The following is an 18,275-nucleotide window of genomic DNA, read 5'->3' as shown; positions in this document are numbered from 1 at the left end:
AACGTCGATGGTAAGAACCATCGATGATACATTATAGAATTAATAAATACTATTTATGGTTCTTGCCATATTCTCAATCGATGGAGAACATACTGATGGCCATCCCTATTTGTGTAAGAATATATGTAATTTAAAATGTATTTTACCCCTTTTTTTTTTTTAATCATTCCATTTTTGATTGTTAAATAAGCAGCTAGGAAGTATTGCAGATCTTGGTGAAGTTATTACAGGGTTACAGATAGTTTAAATAGAAATAAAGGGCCTTATTCAGCTTCAGCTGTAATTTTGCTAACTAGCAAATCTGGCGTTAATCTGATGACTGCGCATGCACTGCGAACACATTGAGCGTACGCAACCTGCGATCCTTATGCGATCGCATCTTTCCAGGATACGATCGCAGTTTGATTGATTGGTGGTGGGTGTTTGTGCGCATACACATGATGTTTGCGGGGAGTGGTTGGGGAAATGCAGCCGTTTCCGGGACGTGCATCTGCCATCAGCTGCGATTCCTGTGACTGAAAACATGGCGCCCGGTGCAACTGCATTCTCATTATTCTGAGTAGCACTGGGTCATCTGCATTTGTTGATGGTGCTTGATTTCTGTGTATGCATAGCAGTTTTGTGATTCCATCGGCCGGCCTCTCTTACCTTTCTGGGCGGCTCTTCACATGCGATTTTTAGCAGAAGCAGGATTGAGAAAATTGCTATTTCTGTCTCAGTAGCGATCCAAGCTGAATAAGGTTCAAAGTGCTTAAGATTTATACTCTTTTTAGTATGTTAATTATGCACTTTATCTTTATTTAAATATCTACAGTATAACAATTTAATAATATCATTACCATAGTCCTCAATACACACTTCCGCCACACACCTGTGCTAATTAGCCAGTAACTCTGGGGCTGATTCAGAGACTTTACATAGTTTCGAGATATACGTAAATCTCTGATGTTTTTGGATCTGCCCATGCCATACTTGCCTACTTTTTTGTTCTCCTCTCCAGGAGAATCACGTAGAGGAGATGCAGGAGGGCGGTGACGGGGGCAGGCTAGTCGTGTCAATAAGCCCACTCCTCATTGGAAATTGACACGATTGGCTCATATTTGCATAGGGGTGTGGCCAGAAGGATGCATGTACATAGAAATATGTCAATAGGCCCTGCCCCATCCTCGAGGAGCCCCAGGATTCCCTATATTAAACTCCCCATTTTGCCCACTTTCAGGATGCAGGAGTGGTGCGCACTCTTCCAGGGCTGCGTAGAACAACTCCAAAAATTGGGCGTCTCCCACAGGATTCGGGAGAGTATGCAAGTATGGCCAGGGGCGGAAGTCCCGGAGGCAGCGGAGTCGGCTGCCGCCGGGCTCCTAACCTGAAGAGGGCGCCTCGCAGCGCCCACTGACTTTACACAGATTGACATGCGGACGAGCGTCCGCATGTCAATCTGCGGTCTCCCTCCCTGCTGTGTTGGAGGGACACGGAGCGCATAGAGCGTCTCTCCTGTGTCCCTCCCTGGCTCTCTCCCCCGGCGGTCTAATACAGGAAGTGCCGTTCGTGAGCTCTGATTGGCTCACGAACCGGCACTTCCTGTATTAGACCAGCCGGGGGAGAGAGCCAGGGAGGGACACAGGAGAGACGCTCTATGCGCTCCGTGTCCCTCCAACACAAGGGGGGGGGGGGGGCAGGCACTGGGGGCATATACCTGGCACTGGGGGGCATATACCTGGCACGAGGGGGGGAGACCTGGCACTGGGGGGCATATACCTGGCACTGGGGGGCATATACCTGGCACTGGGGGGGAAGACCTGGCACTGGGGGGCATATACCTGGCACTGGGGGGCATATACCTGGCACTGTGGGGGAAGACCTGGCACTGGGGGGCATATACCTGGCACTGGGGGGCATATACCTGGCACTGGGGGTGAAGACCTGGCACTGGGGGGCATACACCTGGCACTGGGGGGCATATACCTGGCACTGTGGGGGAAGACCTGGCACTGGGGGGCATATACCTGGCACTGGGGGGCATATACCTGGCACTGGGGCGGGGGGCATATGTGGCACTTGGGAGAGGGATATATTTGGCACTGGGGGCATATACCTGGCACTGTGGGGGAAGATCTGGCACTGGGGGCATATACCTGGCCCTGTGGGGGAATATCTGGCACTGGGGGCATATACCTGGCACTGGGTGCATATATCTGGCCCTGTGGGGGAATATCTGGCACTGGGGGCATATACCTGGCACTGTGGGGGGAAGATCTGGCACTGGGGGCATATACCTGGCCCTGTGGGGGAATATCTGGCACTGGGGGCATACACCTGGCACTGTGGGGGAAGATCTGGCACTGGGGGCATATACCTGGCCCTGTGGGGGGAATATCTGGCACTGGGGGCATATGCCTGGCACTGTGGAGGAATATCAGGCACTGGGGGCATATAGCTGGCACTGTGGGGGAGTAGGCACTGAGGGGGCATATGTGGCACTGTGGTGGAATATTTGGCACTGGGGGGAGCAGGCACTGAGGGGGCATATGTGGCACTGGAGGGGGGGTATATTTGGCACTGGGGGCATGTACCTGGCACTGGAGGCATATACCTGACACTGTGGGGGAATATCTGGCACTGGGGGCATATGTGGCACTGGGAGCACGGCCCTAGCAACAAGCACTACCCCCTAGCAACGAGCATGACACCCAGTGCATGAACCCGCTGGCAACGAGCATGACACCCTGAGCATGAAATCCCCTGGCACCGTGCATGGAACCGCTGGCAACGAGCATGACACCCAGTGCATGAAACCCCTGGCAACAAGCATGACACCCTGAGCATGAAAACCCCTGGCACCGTGCATGGAACCAAGAGCATGAAACCCCTGGCAACGAGCAGGTAATTTAAAAGTAATTAGAAGCCTTACTGTAGAACTTAATGTGTAATGGGCATTACGGTGTGTGGCATAATGTATCACGGACATTGCGGTGTGTGTCATAATGTGTCGGGCATTACGGTGTATGGTATACTATATCGCGGGCATTGTGATATGTGGTATAATGTCTCAGGCTCATTGTGGTGTGTGTTATACTGTGTCAAAGACATTGTATGTGCTATAATGTATCAAGGGCATTGCAGTGTGTAGCATAATGTATAATGGGCATTGTGATTCCTGTCATAATGTGTCACAGGCATTACGGTGTGTGGTATAATGTATCAGGGGCATTGCAGTGTGTAGCATAATGTATAACGGGCATTGCGATTCCTGTCATAATGTGTCGGGGGCATTACGGTGTGTGGCATAATGTGTCTGGGGCATTATGGTGTGTGCATATTGTGTCATGTGCATTATTGTGTGTGGCATAATATCTAAGGGCCACTGCAGTATGTGGCATAATGTATACTGGGCATTACTATAAGGAGGAAAAATTACAAATAATGTAAGGGGCATGAATCAGGATTATTTTTCTTTCCCGTCTGGGCGTGCAGGTTGGAAAACTGGGGTATAACGCAGTCTTTTCCTGCAATGTCACGCCCCTTTATGGTAAGCCACGCCCATCCCAACGAAGCCACACACCCTATACTGCCAATTATGGAGGGGGGGGGGGGGGAAATAATTTTTTGGCTTGGGGGAGAAAAATTTCTAGTTACGTCACTGAACTGACTCATTCCTGTAAGCCGCCACTACAGCGCAAACCCCAGGAGAGTACGCTGGTGCGCGCCTGCTGTGGGAGGTAGGAGAGGAGCTGCTGCTACCGTTGCCCCGCTGCTGTGGGGAAGGGGGGGACGGTATGGATGGACACACATGCGAGGCGGTGTTTAAGAGCTGGTACCACGCTTGCCTTGGATTCCACTTCCTAATTGCGCTCTGCCTCCGGTAATTGGGGAGGAGAGAAGAGCCTTCTTTCACTACACAAGGTATCCATCTATGCTCCCTTTCTCCCTGTATAAGTGCACTGCCAGTATACTGTATGTATGTTTGTATATATAGATAGAGGTAGGGGTCTGGCACAGCCACATAATAGACTAATACATTGGGTGCCCTCACAGCAAAGTAGTTTAGCAAAATAGAGGTGTTGCGGCACTCCAATGATTTGCACACTGACACCAATTGAAGTAGTGCAACGTTTCAATGCCCGTTTAATAAATCTGCATTTTTGTCATATATACAATGACCCCCATTCTGCCTCATCCCGCCTCATATATACAATGACCCCTCATTCTGCCTATATATATATAGCCTGCAGGATCAATATTGGTGTGGTGTGTGTGTATGTGTGTGTATATATATATATATATATATATAAAATTTTATTTTTTTGCCTCTATATAGGGGGGCACCTGTATTTATATTGCCTCCGGGCGTCTAGGACGAACTTACGCCACTGAGTATGGCACATGTGCAGGAGCTGCACTGCACGTGTGCAGATCTGTTTATACAAAGTCACTCGCACTGCCCCAAATACCACAGCATGATTGACATGCTGCTTGAGTTTGGGGGTTTTGAGGGGGATTTGTTTAAAAAAAACTGATGACACTCTAAGGGTGCCGTAAAGTGAAAAAGTTTGGGAACCACTGGACTAGGGGATTGATGTATCAAACAGTAAAAAACATGGGGAAATGGACCAGTGGCAGAAGTGTCACCAGGTTTGGTGACACCCGGTGCGCATTCTGGATTCCCCCACGCAACTTCAGGGGCATGACCTTACATAAAGGGGCAAGGTCTCTGGGGTGTGCCCAGTGCTGCCCCCGGAGACAGTCTGTCTGCGCTGCCGGCTCCTCCTCTATGACAGGTGCCGGGTGCTGTAGGAGAATGTCACACTGCAGCAACAAGCTCCTGTCACTGCAGAGGACCTGTCATTTTGGTGTCACCCAGGTGCGGTCCGCAGCCCCCTATGACACCACTTTCACTGGAGAATTTGCCCATTGAAACCAATCAGCTTCTACTTATCCATTTACAAAATGCAACATCAAAGCCAATCAGTTGCTATGGGCAACTTCTCCACTGGTCCACTTTTCTCAGTTTGATGCAGGAACCCCGAGGTGCCCCATGGGATAGAAGAGAACACTCCGCACCTAAACATTTTTTGCTAACAGCCATTCTAATAATGACCTTTTTAATATGATTTTACTGTATTTACTTCTCATTAAAAAAATATGAGAACAGATGGCTAAAAATGTGAGGATAAAATATCAGGCGGGGAAGAATGGAGAAGTGGACCAGTGGAGAAGTTGTCCATAGCAACCATTCAGCTACTACCTATCATTTCGATAAATTCAATAAATGTTACATCAAAGCTGATTGGTTGCTATGGGCAATATCACACTTTTCACTGCTTGATATATCAACCTCCGTGTAACACTTATACTCTGCTGTAGGGTTGGCCATCGACCATTGATGATCAGAAATCATCAATGATTAGGGTTACCACTAGAGATGAGCGGGTTCGGTTTTACTCGGTTTTACTCGGTTCTCAAAACGGCATCTAATTGGCTCACGGATGTCACGTGTTTTGGATAGCCAATAAGATTCGGTTTTGAGAACCGAGTAAAACCGAGTAAAACCGAATCCGCTCATCTCTAGTTACCACCTCATCCCTTAATTCTGGACACATTAATTACACAGGTTCTGTGGCTGATTAAAACCAGGTGAAATGGAGTCTTGAAGTCAGCCAGCCACAGAACCTGTGTAATTAATATGTGTCCAGAATTAAAGGGATGAGGTGGTATCAATGATCTATGCCTGATGTTAACTAGTTTTACCATCGGTGGCAGAGACCTGAATGGTTCCTTGCCATCGATGGAAGCCATGGACCTGTTTTTTAAAAAGAAATACTTACTGAGCGCTGCATAGATCTGCTACGTGCTGGTGTGCACACAGTCAGCCCTTATAGTTGAGATGCACAACCCGCCAGGTAGGACCGTGACCAGGGCTGCCATCAGAAATTGTGGGGCCAGGATTGAAAACTGAAATTATTTAAAAAAAAAAAATAATTTTATATATATATATATATATATATATATATATAAATATACACTGCTCAAAAAAATAAAGGGAACACTAAAATAACACATCCTAGATCTGAATGAATGAAATATTCTTATTAAATACTTTGTTCTTTACATAGTTGAATGTGCTGACAACAAAATCACACAAAAATTATCAATGGAAATCAATTTATTAACCCATGGAGGTCTGAATTTGGAGTCACACTCAAAATTAAAGTGGAAAAACACACTACAGGCTGATCCAACTTTGATGTAATGTCCTTAAAACCAGTCAAAATGAGGCTCAGTAGTGTGTGTGGCCTCCACGTGCCTGTATGACCTCCCTACAACGCCTGGGCATGCTCCTGATGAGGTGGCGGATGGTATCCTGAGGGATCTCCTCCTAGACCTGGACTAAAGCATCCGCCAACTCCTGGACAGTCTGTGGTGCAACGTGGCGTTGGTGGATGGAGCGAGACATGATGTTCCAGATGTGCTCAATTGGATTCAGGTCTGGGGAATGGGCGGCCAGTCCATAGCATCAATGCCTTCGTCTTGCAGGAACTGCTGACACACTCCAGCCACATGAGGTCTAGCATTGTCTTGCATTAGGAGGAACCCAGGGCCAACTGCACCAGCATATGGTCTCACAAGGGGTCTGAGGTTCTCATCTCGGTACCTAATGGCAGTCAGGCTACCTCTGGCGAGCACATGGAGGGCTGTGCGGCCCCCCAAAGAAATGCCATCCCACACCATTACTGACCCACTGCCAAACCGGTCATGCTGGAGGATGTTGCATGCAGCAGAACGTTCTCCTTGGCGTCTCCAGACTCTGTCACGTCTGTCAAGTGCTCAGTGAGAACCTGCTTTCATCTGTGAAGAGCACAGGGCGCCAGTGGCGAATTTGCCAATCTTGGTGTTCTCTGGCAAATGCCAAACGTCCTGCACGGTGTTGGGCTGTAAGCACAACCCCCACCTGTGGACGTCGGGTCCTCATACTACCCTTATGGAGTCTGTTTCTGATCGTTTGAGTAGACACATGCACATTTGTGGCTTGCTGGAGGTCATTTTGCAGGGCGCTGGCAGTGCTCCTCCTGTTCCTCCTTGCACAAAGGTGGAGGTAGCGGTCCTGCTGCTGGGTTGTTGCCCTCCTACGGCCTCCTCCACATCTCCTGATGTACTGGCCTGTCTCCTGGTAGCGCCTCCATGCTCTGGACACTACGCTGACAGAAACAGCAAACCTTCTTGCCACAGCTCACATTGATGTGCCATCCTGGATGAGCTGCACTACCTGAGCCACTTGTGTGGGTTGTAGGGAGGTCATACAGGCACGTGGAGGCCACACACACTACTGAGCCTCATTTTGACTTGTTTTAAGGACATTACATCAAAGTTTGATCAGCCTGTAGTGTGTTTTTCCACTTTAATTTTGAGTGTGACTCCAAATCCAGACCTCCATAGGTTAATAAATTTGATTTCCATTGATAATTTTTGTGTGATTTTGTTGTCAGCACATTCAACTATGTAAAGAGCAAAGTATTTATTAAGAATATTTCATTCATTCAGATCTAGGATGTGTTATTTTAGTGTTCCCTTTATTTTTTTGAGCAGTGTGTATATATATATATATATATATATATATATATATATATATATGTGTGTGTGTAGTAAAATAAATAAATAAATATATATATTTAAAAAATAAGTTAATAAATACTGTGCACATACGGAGCAACACTATGCCCTTTGCACCATATTAATGCCTTTTGCACCATATTAAAGCCCCCAGTAGCGGTGCTGCTTATACACATAATGCCCCCCAATAGCGGTGCAGCGTACACACAAACTGCCCCCCGTAGCGGTGGTGCTTATACATGCCTCCAATAGTAGCGCCGCTTACACATAATGACCACACACACACAGGTACATACATATACATACACACACAGATACACACATACCCACACACACACATACATACACACACACACACACACACACACACACACACACATACCCACACACACACACCTACCCATACACACACACACACACACACACACACTTTCTCTCTTACTCTCCCTGTGGTAGCAGCCAGCCTGGTCCCGTGTAGCCCTTCCCCCTCCATTCCGGTAGCTCTGCCCTCTTTTCATGCCCGCATTCTGATACTGTCACAGGAGGGGGGAAAGGATGCTGCAACCTTCAATTGAAAACGTTCCTCCCAAAATGGCCACCTCCGCAAAGGAGACAGTTATTAAAGATAGAAGAGGAGTCTCCACTAGTATCTTTAATAACTGTCTCCTACGAGGCGGCGGCCATTTTGGGAGGGACGCTTACAATTGATGCTTGCAGCGTCCTCTCCCCCTCCTGTGACAGAGTCAGATCTTGGGCACGAAAAGGGGGCGGAGCAAAGCAGCAGGCGGCCGGCGGCATGAGCGGCCTGGGCCCTCTCCTCTCTGTTAGAGAGGCCGGGCCCGGGATTACTGTGCCTGCGGAACCCCCCTGATGGCGGGCCTGGCCGCGGCTCTCCAAAGCTTGTGTCACAACTGAGGGCTGGTGTTGGTAGTGGGAAGCCTCAGTTGTAGGGGCTGACGGGTACCTGAACTTAGGAGGTGAGATGGGACTCCTAGACATGCGCAGGGGCTGCAGTACCAATGCCCGAAGGCGTGACCACGACAACTGGAAGTGACTTTAAGGTCTTTATTAAATAATAAAAGTCATAGAAGGTGCAACAAAACAATAACCGTCAAAGAAAGTCTTTGAGTTCCTACTGGCTTGAGACCAGTAATTAGGGGTTGGCTTAAAGAGCTTTATGATGCTAGAGATCGTAGGTAAAGCCTTTAAGTGATGCTAGGGATCGCAGAGATAGCACTTAACTGTAATAGTGGATTCTTGAAAACAGTGAGAGCAAAGTACCGCTGGAGAGGAGCTGCTGGAACCGAGGCATACACTCTGCCAACACAGGGTGCAACAGCAATAGAGTTAGGCTGCACTGCAGAGTGTAATCACAGGAGAGTCAGGCTGTACTGCAGAGTGTAACCACAGGAGAGTCTCTAGTGAAGCTGAAGACTGGAATCACTGGGAAGACAATTGAAGCACTGACAATTTCCTGGGTGCTGGGACAGGATATTTATACCTGCTGGGGAGCAGGCATTGGCTGACAATTACACACAGGCACCAGCAGCGCTGTAGATTGGTGAGAAGAGTGACATGTGATTTCATCCAACATGGCTGCGCCCATGACAGAGTTTGAAGGGGAAAGATGATCTGAAGAACCGTGTGCCAAACAGCAGTGGCGGCGGAGGCCGCAGCAGCAGCAGCAGAAGACTCCACACTCTCCCACACACGCACAGCGGCCACAGGGATGGCGGCGGCCGGTGCGGCACATAGAGGACGTGGCGTCCTCTATGTGCCGCACCGGCCGCCGCCATCCCTGTGGCCGCTGTGCGTGTGTGGGAGAGTGTGGAGTCTTCAGCTTCCATGTGGTAAGATCACGGGCACGGCGGTGACGGCTGTGGCAGGACTGAGAGCGCCATACTAGAGTTAAGTGAAAACACTAAGAAGGCCGCTGAGCCAGAGCTGCGGGTATCACGGCGGTGACGGCCGCGGCGGGACTGAGAGCGCCATACTAGAGTTGCGGGTAACACCAAATGAAATGTAAAACAACACATAGTTATGACCCAGCCCTGGCACGCTGAGCCAATCTCAGGAGACACCTAACTGGTAGAAAATGGCGTCCAGTTACCCGGATCGTGACAGCTTGTCTGTATTGAAACTACATTTCCCATGAGCCTCTACTCTGCCATAGGGAAAAGAGTGTGATGGTGTGTTCCAGGAAGTGGACGGGCCAGGCAGCTATTGGTCGCTTATGGGGTCAGCAGTGAGCGATGGAGTAGGGATGGCCATCAACCATCGATGTTTCAAAAACATTGCTCAGTGTCAAATAGTTTTGCCATCGATGGGGGAGTAACATCTGATAAGTCTTTTTTTTTCTTTTTCTACGAGTGCTAGGACATGGAGAACCTGACACCCATAAAGCCCCTCCCCAAACTGTGAAAGAACAGGGAGGACCATCAGTGGTGAAACCATTGATGGACTTCCATAACATAGTCTGTTATAATCGATAGACACTCATAACTTTGCCATCGATAATGAGCACACCAATGGCCATCCCTAAGATAGAGCCTAGCAGTAGCGGAGTCTTCTGAGTCCTGACACCTCCTGAGTTTGACGGAGCAGCTGCAGCAAAGTTAGTGCAGCCGCAGCCACCAAAACATGTGCATAACATTGATGGTTAGAACCATCAATAGAACATTACAGAATAGTTGTATACCATCAATGAATATTGCCATGCTTTCTATTGATGGCAAGCATAGCAATGGCCATCCCTACTCTGACATTCATTGGCATTACAAGTACTTGAGCATACCTCCCAACACAGGTGTTGGCAGTCATAGGGGGAGATTCAAATATTTGAAAAGTCAGTTGGGAGTCTTTTTTTTCCTATCTAATAGACAGGAAAAAACAGACACCCAACCGACTTTTCAAACATTTGAATCTCCCCCATAGATTAAAAGGGAAGTCCAGGTACAGAGTATACTAGCCTACTTTTCAAAAAGCATTTCAGGGAGACTGTGACAGTAACACCTATCAGCGCGGATGTATACTGCTACATCTGAGAGGCGTGTCATAAACATGCCTTACTTTCAAATGTAAATGAGCCCCAAAGTTAGTAAGATCTACTTGTTGAAAATAAGACACTGATATTTGTGTATTGTGCTTTACAAGAGGATCCATATACTGTAAGTGGGAGTTCAGTATGATTTACCAGCGGTCGGGATGCCAGTCGTCAGTATACTGACAACGGCATCCCGGCCGTCAGTATGCCGGCATCAGAGCGAGTGCAAAGAGTCCCCCTGCTGGCTCGCCACACATGTTCTATTCCCACTCTTTGGGTGTCATGGACACCCATAAGTGGGAATAGCCCCTGTGAGCTGGGATACCAGCTCTCGGTATTGTAAGCAGGTGTGACTGCGGCGTCGGTATCCTGACTGATGGAATCCCGACTGCCGGCAAATTAACTGCATCCCATAGGTGGCCATAAGAGACCTTATTTAAAATGCATGTAGCCATAGAGATTTTATAACCAATGCAGGGAAATGGCAATGATGCTTATTTGCATGTATGTATCTGATTTCTATTATTCACCAATAATGTGACAGCTGCATAATGGTGATAAGATGTGATCAGGGGGATTGCTGATCTATTCAGGGAGTCAGGGAGATGGAGGGTAGCAAATTATGGTACAGAGCGTTTTATCCCTCCTTGAAAGGGTCATGTTGGGAGGTGTGATTTAAGACTGCCAGGGTCACCCATTCAATGTTCCTATAAACGATCACTTACACTGAGTTTTGCTGTGTGTTGCTCTTAACATTACATAAATGTGATTATCTAGAAATTCCAACTAATAAGAAAAAAGTGTGCCAGATTACGTTGAGTTAAAAATCGCTAAAAGTACAACAGCGCAATATTTTCCTCCAGATATCACGTAATAGATCAAACTGGGGGAGAAACCAGCTTTCCTGTTGCATGAAGGTAGCTTCTAACTACGCCACAAACATTCATTACACTTGGCGCTACGGCGCATGTCCGCAATGGATTCCTAGGGGCGGGGTGGATAGAGGAAGTGTAGTGACGTTGCATGTAGTCCGGTCACGTGCTGACGTCATCGCGTCGCCTACCAAAATACCAGGACTCAGGAGAAGTCATGGCTGCCAGGAGAGGTGGGAGACGAGTGGGTCATTGGTGGGGGGGATGGGGTGATTTTATGGTAATGCTTAATAGTGCGTGGGTTCTTTGTGCTGTTGGTTAATATACGTGCCAGTGGTCACATATATGTAGCTTAGTGTATATCTAAACATACCTAGAGAGTAGCAAGAGACTGCTGTGTGGCTGAACTTCTTGTACTGGCAGTGTCAGGGTTATTGCTTGACAGTAATATACATGTAGTGTCATTGTCTGTAATATACATGTAGTGTCATTGTCTGTTATATACATGTAGTGTCATTGTCTGTTATGAGCAGTCCCCTTATAGTCTTACGCTACTTGATGTTTTGTCCTCTCCTTTTGTGTGTTTCCTGGTGACCCACACTGAGCCAGTGCAGCAATTGTTTAGCATCAGTTCTGGTGACACATTGCTGATGCTTATCACACTGGGCAGACAGCCTCTCTTTTACTTTGTTACAATGTCAATGTTTCCATCCAATAGAGACTATTTAGAGACCTGCATCGAGTACATAGATTCACAACTGTGCATTTTAGAAGAAGTTATTGAAAGATTCTTCATCTATACAGGTTGAGTATCCCTTATCCAAAATGCTTGGGACCAGAGGTATTTTGGATATGGGATTTTTTCGTATTTTGGAATAATTGCATACCATAATGAGATATCATGGCAATGGGACCTAAATCTAAGCACACAATGCATTTGTTTTATATGCACCTTATACACACAGCCTGAAGGTAATTTTAGCCAATATTTTTTATAACTTTGTGCATTAAACAAAGTGTGTCTACATTCACACAATTCATTTATGTTTCATATACACCTTATACACACAGCCTGAAGGTCATTTAATACAATATTTTTAATAACTGTGTGTATTAAACAAAGTTTGTGTACACTGAGCCATCAGAAAACAAAAGTTTCACTATCTCACTCTCGCTCAAAAAAGTCCGTATTTCGGAATATTCCGTATTTCGGATATTTGGATATGGGATACTCAACCTGTATTTACATTTCCTCTTAAACTACTGAACCTTCAGATTTACTATAGAAAGCCATCTTGTAGCATTAACAAAAATAGATATGAAAATTATTGTTAACGCTCCCCCAATTTTTACCTCGACAGTATATGCAGTAATACTTGCATGCTACTTAATAATATATAGTTTTATAGATTTGATTTTCTTCCACAGATCCCAGTAGTGAGGATGAGTCTTTCGAAGTATTGGATATAACAGAATATGCCAGACGTCACCATTGGTGGAGTCGAGTTTTTGGACGGAACTCTGGTCCACTTACAGAAAAGTATTCTGTAGCTACACAAATAGTAATGGGTGGAGTGACAGGATGGTAAGATAGTGTATTTTCTCCCCAGTGATCCTTTCCAGCTACTTTTCTCACAGTTATACAATATCATGTTCATGACTAGGTTTAAGAAACCACAAAAGTACTATTACGGGGCAGTGTTTAAGGCCAAACCCAATTTCTCTATCGTCCTAGTGGATGCTGGGGTTCCTGAAAAGGACCATGGGGAATAGCGGCTCCGCAGGAGACAGGGCACAAAAGTAAAGCTTTCCGATCAGGTGGTGTGCACTGGCTCCTCCCCCTATGACCCTCCTCCAAGCCAGTTAGATTTTTGTGCCCGGCCGAGAAGGGTGCAATCTAGGTGGCTCTCCTAAAGAGCTGCTTAGAAAAGTTTAGCTTAGGTTTTTTATTTTACAGTGAGTCCTGCTGGCAACAGGATCACTGCAACGAGGGACTTAGGGGAGAAGAAGTGAACTCACCTGCGTGCAGGATGGATTGGCTTCTTGGCTACTGGACATCAGCTCCAGAGGGACGATCACAGGTACAGCCTGGATGGTCACCGGAGCCTTGCCGCCGGCCCCCTTGCAGATGCTGAAATAAGAAGAGGTCCAGAATCGGCGGCAGAAGACTCCTCAGTCTTCTAAAGGTAGCGCACAGCACTGCAGCTGTGCGCCATTTTCCTCTCAGCACACTTCACACGGCAGTCACTGAGGGTGCAGGGCGCTGGGAGGGGGGCGCCCTGGGAGGCAAATGAAAACCTATTTTGGCTAAAAATACCTCACATATAGCCTCCGGAGGCTATATGGAGATATTTAACCCCTGCCAGAATCCGTTAAGAGCGGGAGACGAGGCCGCCGAAAAAGGGGCGGGGCCTATCTCCTCAGCACACAGCGCCATTTTCCCTCACAGAAAGGCTGGAGGGAAGGCTCCCAGGCTCTCCCCTGCACTGCACTACAGAAACAGGGTTAAAACAGAGAGAGGGGGCACTAATTTGGCGTTAGAAATATATAAAAAAGATGCTATAAGGGAAAACACTTATATAAGGTTGTCCCTATATAATTATAGCGTTTTTGGTGTGTGCTGGCAAACTCTCCCTCTGTCTCTCCAAAGGGCTAGTGGGTCCTGTCCTCTATCAGAGCATTCCCTGTGTGTGTGCTGTGTGTCGGTACGTGTGTGTCGACATGTAGGAGGACGATGTTGGTGAGGAGGCGGAGCAATTGCCTGTAATGGTGATGTCACTCTCTAGGGAGTCGACACCGGAATGGATGGCTTATTTAGGGAATTACGTGATAATGTCAACACGCTGCAAGGTCGGTTGACGACATGAGACGGCCGACAAACAATTAGTACCGGTCCAGACGTCTCAAAAACACCGTCAGGGGTTTTAAAACGCCCGTTTACTTTAGTCGGTCGACACAGACAGGGACACTGAATCCAGTGTCGACGGTGAATAAACAAACGTATTCCTTATTAGGGCCACACGTTAAAGGCAATGAAGGAGGTGTTACATATTTCTGATACTACAAGTACCACAAAAGAGGGTATTATGTGGGATGTGAAAAAACTACCATAGTTTTTCCTGAATCAGATAAATTAAATAAAGTGTGTGATGATGCGTGGGTTCCCCCCGATAGAAAATTATTGGCGGTATACCCTTTCCCGCCAGAAGTTAGGGCGCGTTGGGAAACACCCCTTAGGGTGGATAAGGCGCTCACACGCTTATCAAAACAAGTGGCGGTACCGTCTATAGATAGGGCCGTCCTCAAGGACCAGCTGACAGGAGGCTGGAAAATATCATAAAAAGTATATACACACATACTGGTGTTATACTGCGACCAGCGATCGCCTCAGCCTGGATGTGCAGAGCTGGGGTGGCTTGGTCGGATTCCCTGACTAAAAATATTGATACCCTTGACAGGGACAGTATTTTATTGACTATAGAGCATTTAAAGGATGCATTTCTATATATGCGAGATGCACAGAGGGATATTTGCACTCTGGCATCAAGAGTAAATGCGATGTCCATAACTGCCAGAAGATGTTATGGACACGACAGTGGTCAGGTGATGCAGATTCCAAACGGCACAAAGGTGTATTGCCGTATAAAGGAAGAGGAGTTATTTGGGGTCGGTCCATCGGACCTGGTGGCCACGGCAACTGCTGGAAAATCCACCGTTTTTACCCTAAGTCACATCTCTGCAGAAAAAGACACCGTCTTTTCAGCCTCAGTCCTTTCGTCCCTATAAGATCATATCTGCCCAGGGATAGAGGAAAGGGAAGAAGACTGCAGCAGGCAGCCCATTCCCAGGAACAGAAGCGTTCCACCGCTTCTGACAAGTTCTCAGCATGGCGCTGAGACCGTACAGGACCCCTGGATCCTACAAGTAGTATCCCAGGGGTACAGATTGGAATGTCGAGACGTTTCCCCTTCGCAGGCTCCTGAAGTCTGCTTTACCAAGGTCTCCCTCCGACAAGGAGGCAGTATGGGAAAAAATTCACAAGCTGTATTCCCAGCAGGTGATAATTAAATTACCCCTCCTACTACAAGAAAAGGGGTATTATTCCACACTATATTGTGGTACTGAAGCCAGAAGGCTAGGTGAGACTTATTCTAAATCTAAAATTTTTTTGAACACTTACAAAGGTTCAAATCAAGATGGAGTCACTCAGAGCAGTGATAACGAACAGGAAGAAGGGGACTATATAGTGTCCCGGGACATCAGGGATGCTTACCTCTATGTCCCAAATTTGCCCTTCTCACTAAGGGTACCTCAGGTTCGTGGTGCAGAACTGTCACTATCAGTTTCAGACGCTGCCGTTTGGATTGTCCACGGCACCCCGGGTCTTTACTAAGGTAATGGCCGAAATGATGATTCTTCTTCGAAGAAAAGGCGTCTTAATTATCCCTTACTTGGACGATCTCCTGATAAGGGCATAGTCCAGGGAACAGTTGGAGGTAGGAGTAGCACTATCTCGGATACTGCTACAACAGCACGGGTGGATTCTAAATATTCCAAAATCGCAGCTGATCCCGACGACACGTCTGCTGTGCCTAGGGATGATTCTGGACACAGTCCAGAAAAAGGTGTTTCTCCCGAAAGAGAAAGCCAGGGAGTTATCCGAGCTAGTCAGGAACCTCCTAAAAACAGTGCATCATTGCACAAGGGTCCTGGTAGAAAATGGTGGCTTCCTACGAAGCAATTCCATTCGGCAGATTTCACGCAAGAACTTTTCAGTGGGATCTGCTGGACAAATGGTCCGGATCGCATCTTCAGATGCATCAGCGGATAACCCTATATCCAAGGACAAGGGTGTCTCTCCTGTGGTGGTATAGAGTGCTCATCTTCTAGAGGGCCGCAGATTCGGCATTCAGGATTGGATGCTGGTGACCACGGAGCCCAGCCCGAGAGGCTGGGGAGCAGTCACACAAGGAAAAAATTTCCAGGGAGTGTGATCAAGTCTGGAGACTTTTCTCCACATAAATATACTGGAGCTAAGGGTAAATTTATAATGCTCTAAGCTTAGCAAGACCTCTGCTTCAAGGTCAGCCGGTATTGATCCAGTGGGAAAAACATCACGGCAGTCGCCCACGTAAACAGACAGGGCGACACAAGAAGCAGGAGGGCAATGGCAAAAACTGCAAGGACTTTTCGCTGGGCGGAAAATCATGTGATAGCACTGTCAGCAGTGTTTCATCCCGGGAATGGAAACTGGGAAGCAGACTTCCTCAGCAGGCACGACCTCCACCCGGGAGAGTGGAAACTTCATCGGGAAGTTTTTTCCACATGATTGTAAACCGTTGGGAAATACCAAAGGTGGACATGATGGCGTCCCGTCTGAACAAAAAACGGGACAGGTATTGCGCCAGGTCAAGAGACCCTCAGGCAATAGCTGTGGACGTTCTGGTAACACCGTGGGTGTACCAGTCGGTGTATGTGTTCCCTCCTCTGCTTCTCATACCTAAGGTGCTGAGAATTATAAGACGTAGAGGAGTAAGAACTATACTCATGGCTCCGGATTGGCCAAGAAGGACTTGGTACCCGGAACTTCAAGAGATGCTTACAGAGGTCTTATGGCCTCTGCCGCTAAGAAGGGACTTGCTTCAGCAAGTACCATGTCTGTTCCAAGACTTACCGCAGCTGCGTTTGTTGGCATGGCGGTGGAACGCCGGATCCTAAGGGAAAAAGGCATTCCGGAAGAGGTCATTCCTACCCTGGTCAAAGCCAGAAAGGAGGTGACCGCACAACATTATCACCACATGTGGCGAAAATATGTTGCGTGGTGTGAGGCCAGGAAGGCCCCACAAAGAAATTTCAACTCGGTCGATTCCTGCATTTCCTGCAAACAGGAGTGTCTATGGGCCTCAAATTGGGGTCCATTAAGGTTCAAATTTCGGCCCTGTCAATTTTCTTCCAGAAAGAATTGGCTTCAGTTCCTGAAGTCCAGAACTTTGTCAAGGGAGTATTGCATATACAACCCTCTTTTGTGCCTCCAGTGGCACTGTGGGATCTCAACGTAGTTCTGGGATTCTTCAAATCACATTGGTTTAAAACCAGTCAAATCTGTGGATTTGAAGCATCTCACATGAAAAGTGACCATGTTCTTGGCCCTGGCCTGGACCAGGCGAGTGTCAAATTGGTGTTTTTTTTCTCAAAAAAGCCCATATTTGTTTGTCCATTCGGACAGGGCAGAGCTGCGGACTCGTCCCCAGTTCTCTCCCTAAGGTGGTGTCAGTGTTTCACCTGAACCAGCTTATTGTGGTGCCTTGCACCTACTAGGGACTTGGAGGACTCCAAGTTGCTAGATGTTGTCAGGGCCCTGAAAATATAGGTTCCAGGACGGCTGGAGTCAGGAAAACTGACTTGCTGTTATCCTGTATGCACCCAACAAACTGGGTGCTCTTGCTTTTAAGCAGACTATTGCTAGTTGGATGTGTAATACAATTCAGCTTGCACATTCTGTGGCAGGCCTGCCACAGCCAAAATATGTAAATGCCCATTCCACAAGGAAGGTGGGCTCATCTTGGGCGGCTGCCCGAGGGGTCTCGGCTTTACAACTTTGCCGAGCGGTTATTTAGTCAGGGGCAAACACGTTTGTAAAATCCTACAAATTTGATACCCTGGCTAAGGAGGACCTGGAGTTCTCTCATTCGGTGCTGCAGAGTCATCCGCACTCTCCCGCCCGTTTGGGAGCTTTGGTATAATCCCCATGG

The 18,275-nt window shown here is 47.5% G+C and overlaps 1 protein-coding gene across 1 annotated transcript in view; it reads left to right on the top strand.

Moving 5' to 3' along the window:
- The first annotated feature begins 11,629 nt into the window (after positions 1 to 11,629).
- The window catches only part of FUNDC1 (FUN14 domain containing 1), a 31,083-nt gene continuing 24,437 nt past the window's right edge, over positions 11,630 to 18,275 (top strand). The window contains exons 1-2 of the mRNA XM_063955629.1: positions 11,630 to 11,756; positions 12,952 to 13,108. Coding sequence (XP_063811699.1) covers positions 11,741 to 11,756; positions 12,952 to 13,108 — 173 coding nt within the window. The 5' untranslated portion in view covers positions 11,630 to 11,740. The remainder of the gene's footprint in view (positions 11,757 to 12,951; positions 13,109 to 18,275) is intronic.

Source organism: Pseudophryne corroboree, chromosome 2 (assembly GCF_028390025.1).
Source record: "Pseudophryne corroboree isolate aPseCor3 chromosome 2, aPseCor3.hap2, whole genome shotgun sequence".
Classification (NCBI taxonomy): Eukaryota; Metazoa; Chordata; class Amphibia; order Anura; family Myobatrachidae; genus Pseudophryne; species Pseudophryne corroboree.
The sequence above is the reverse complement of the archived record's forward strand: the minus strand, read 5'-3'. Positions and strand labels throughout refer to the sequence as shown.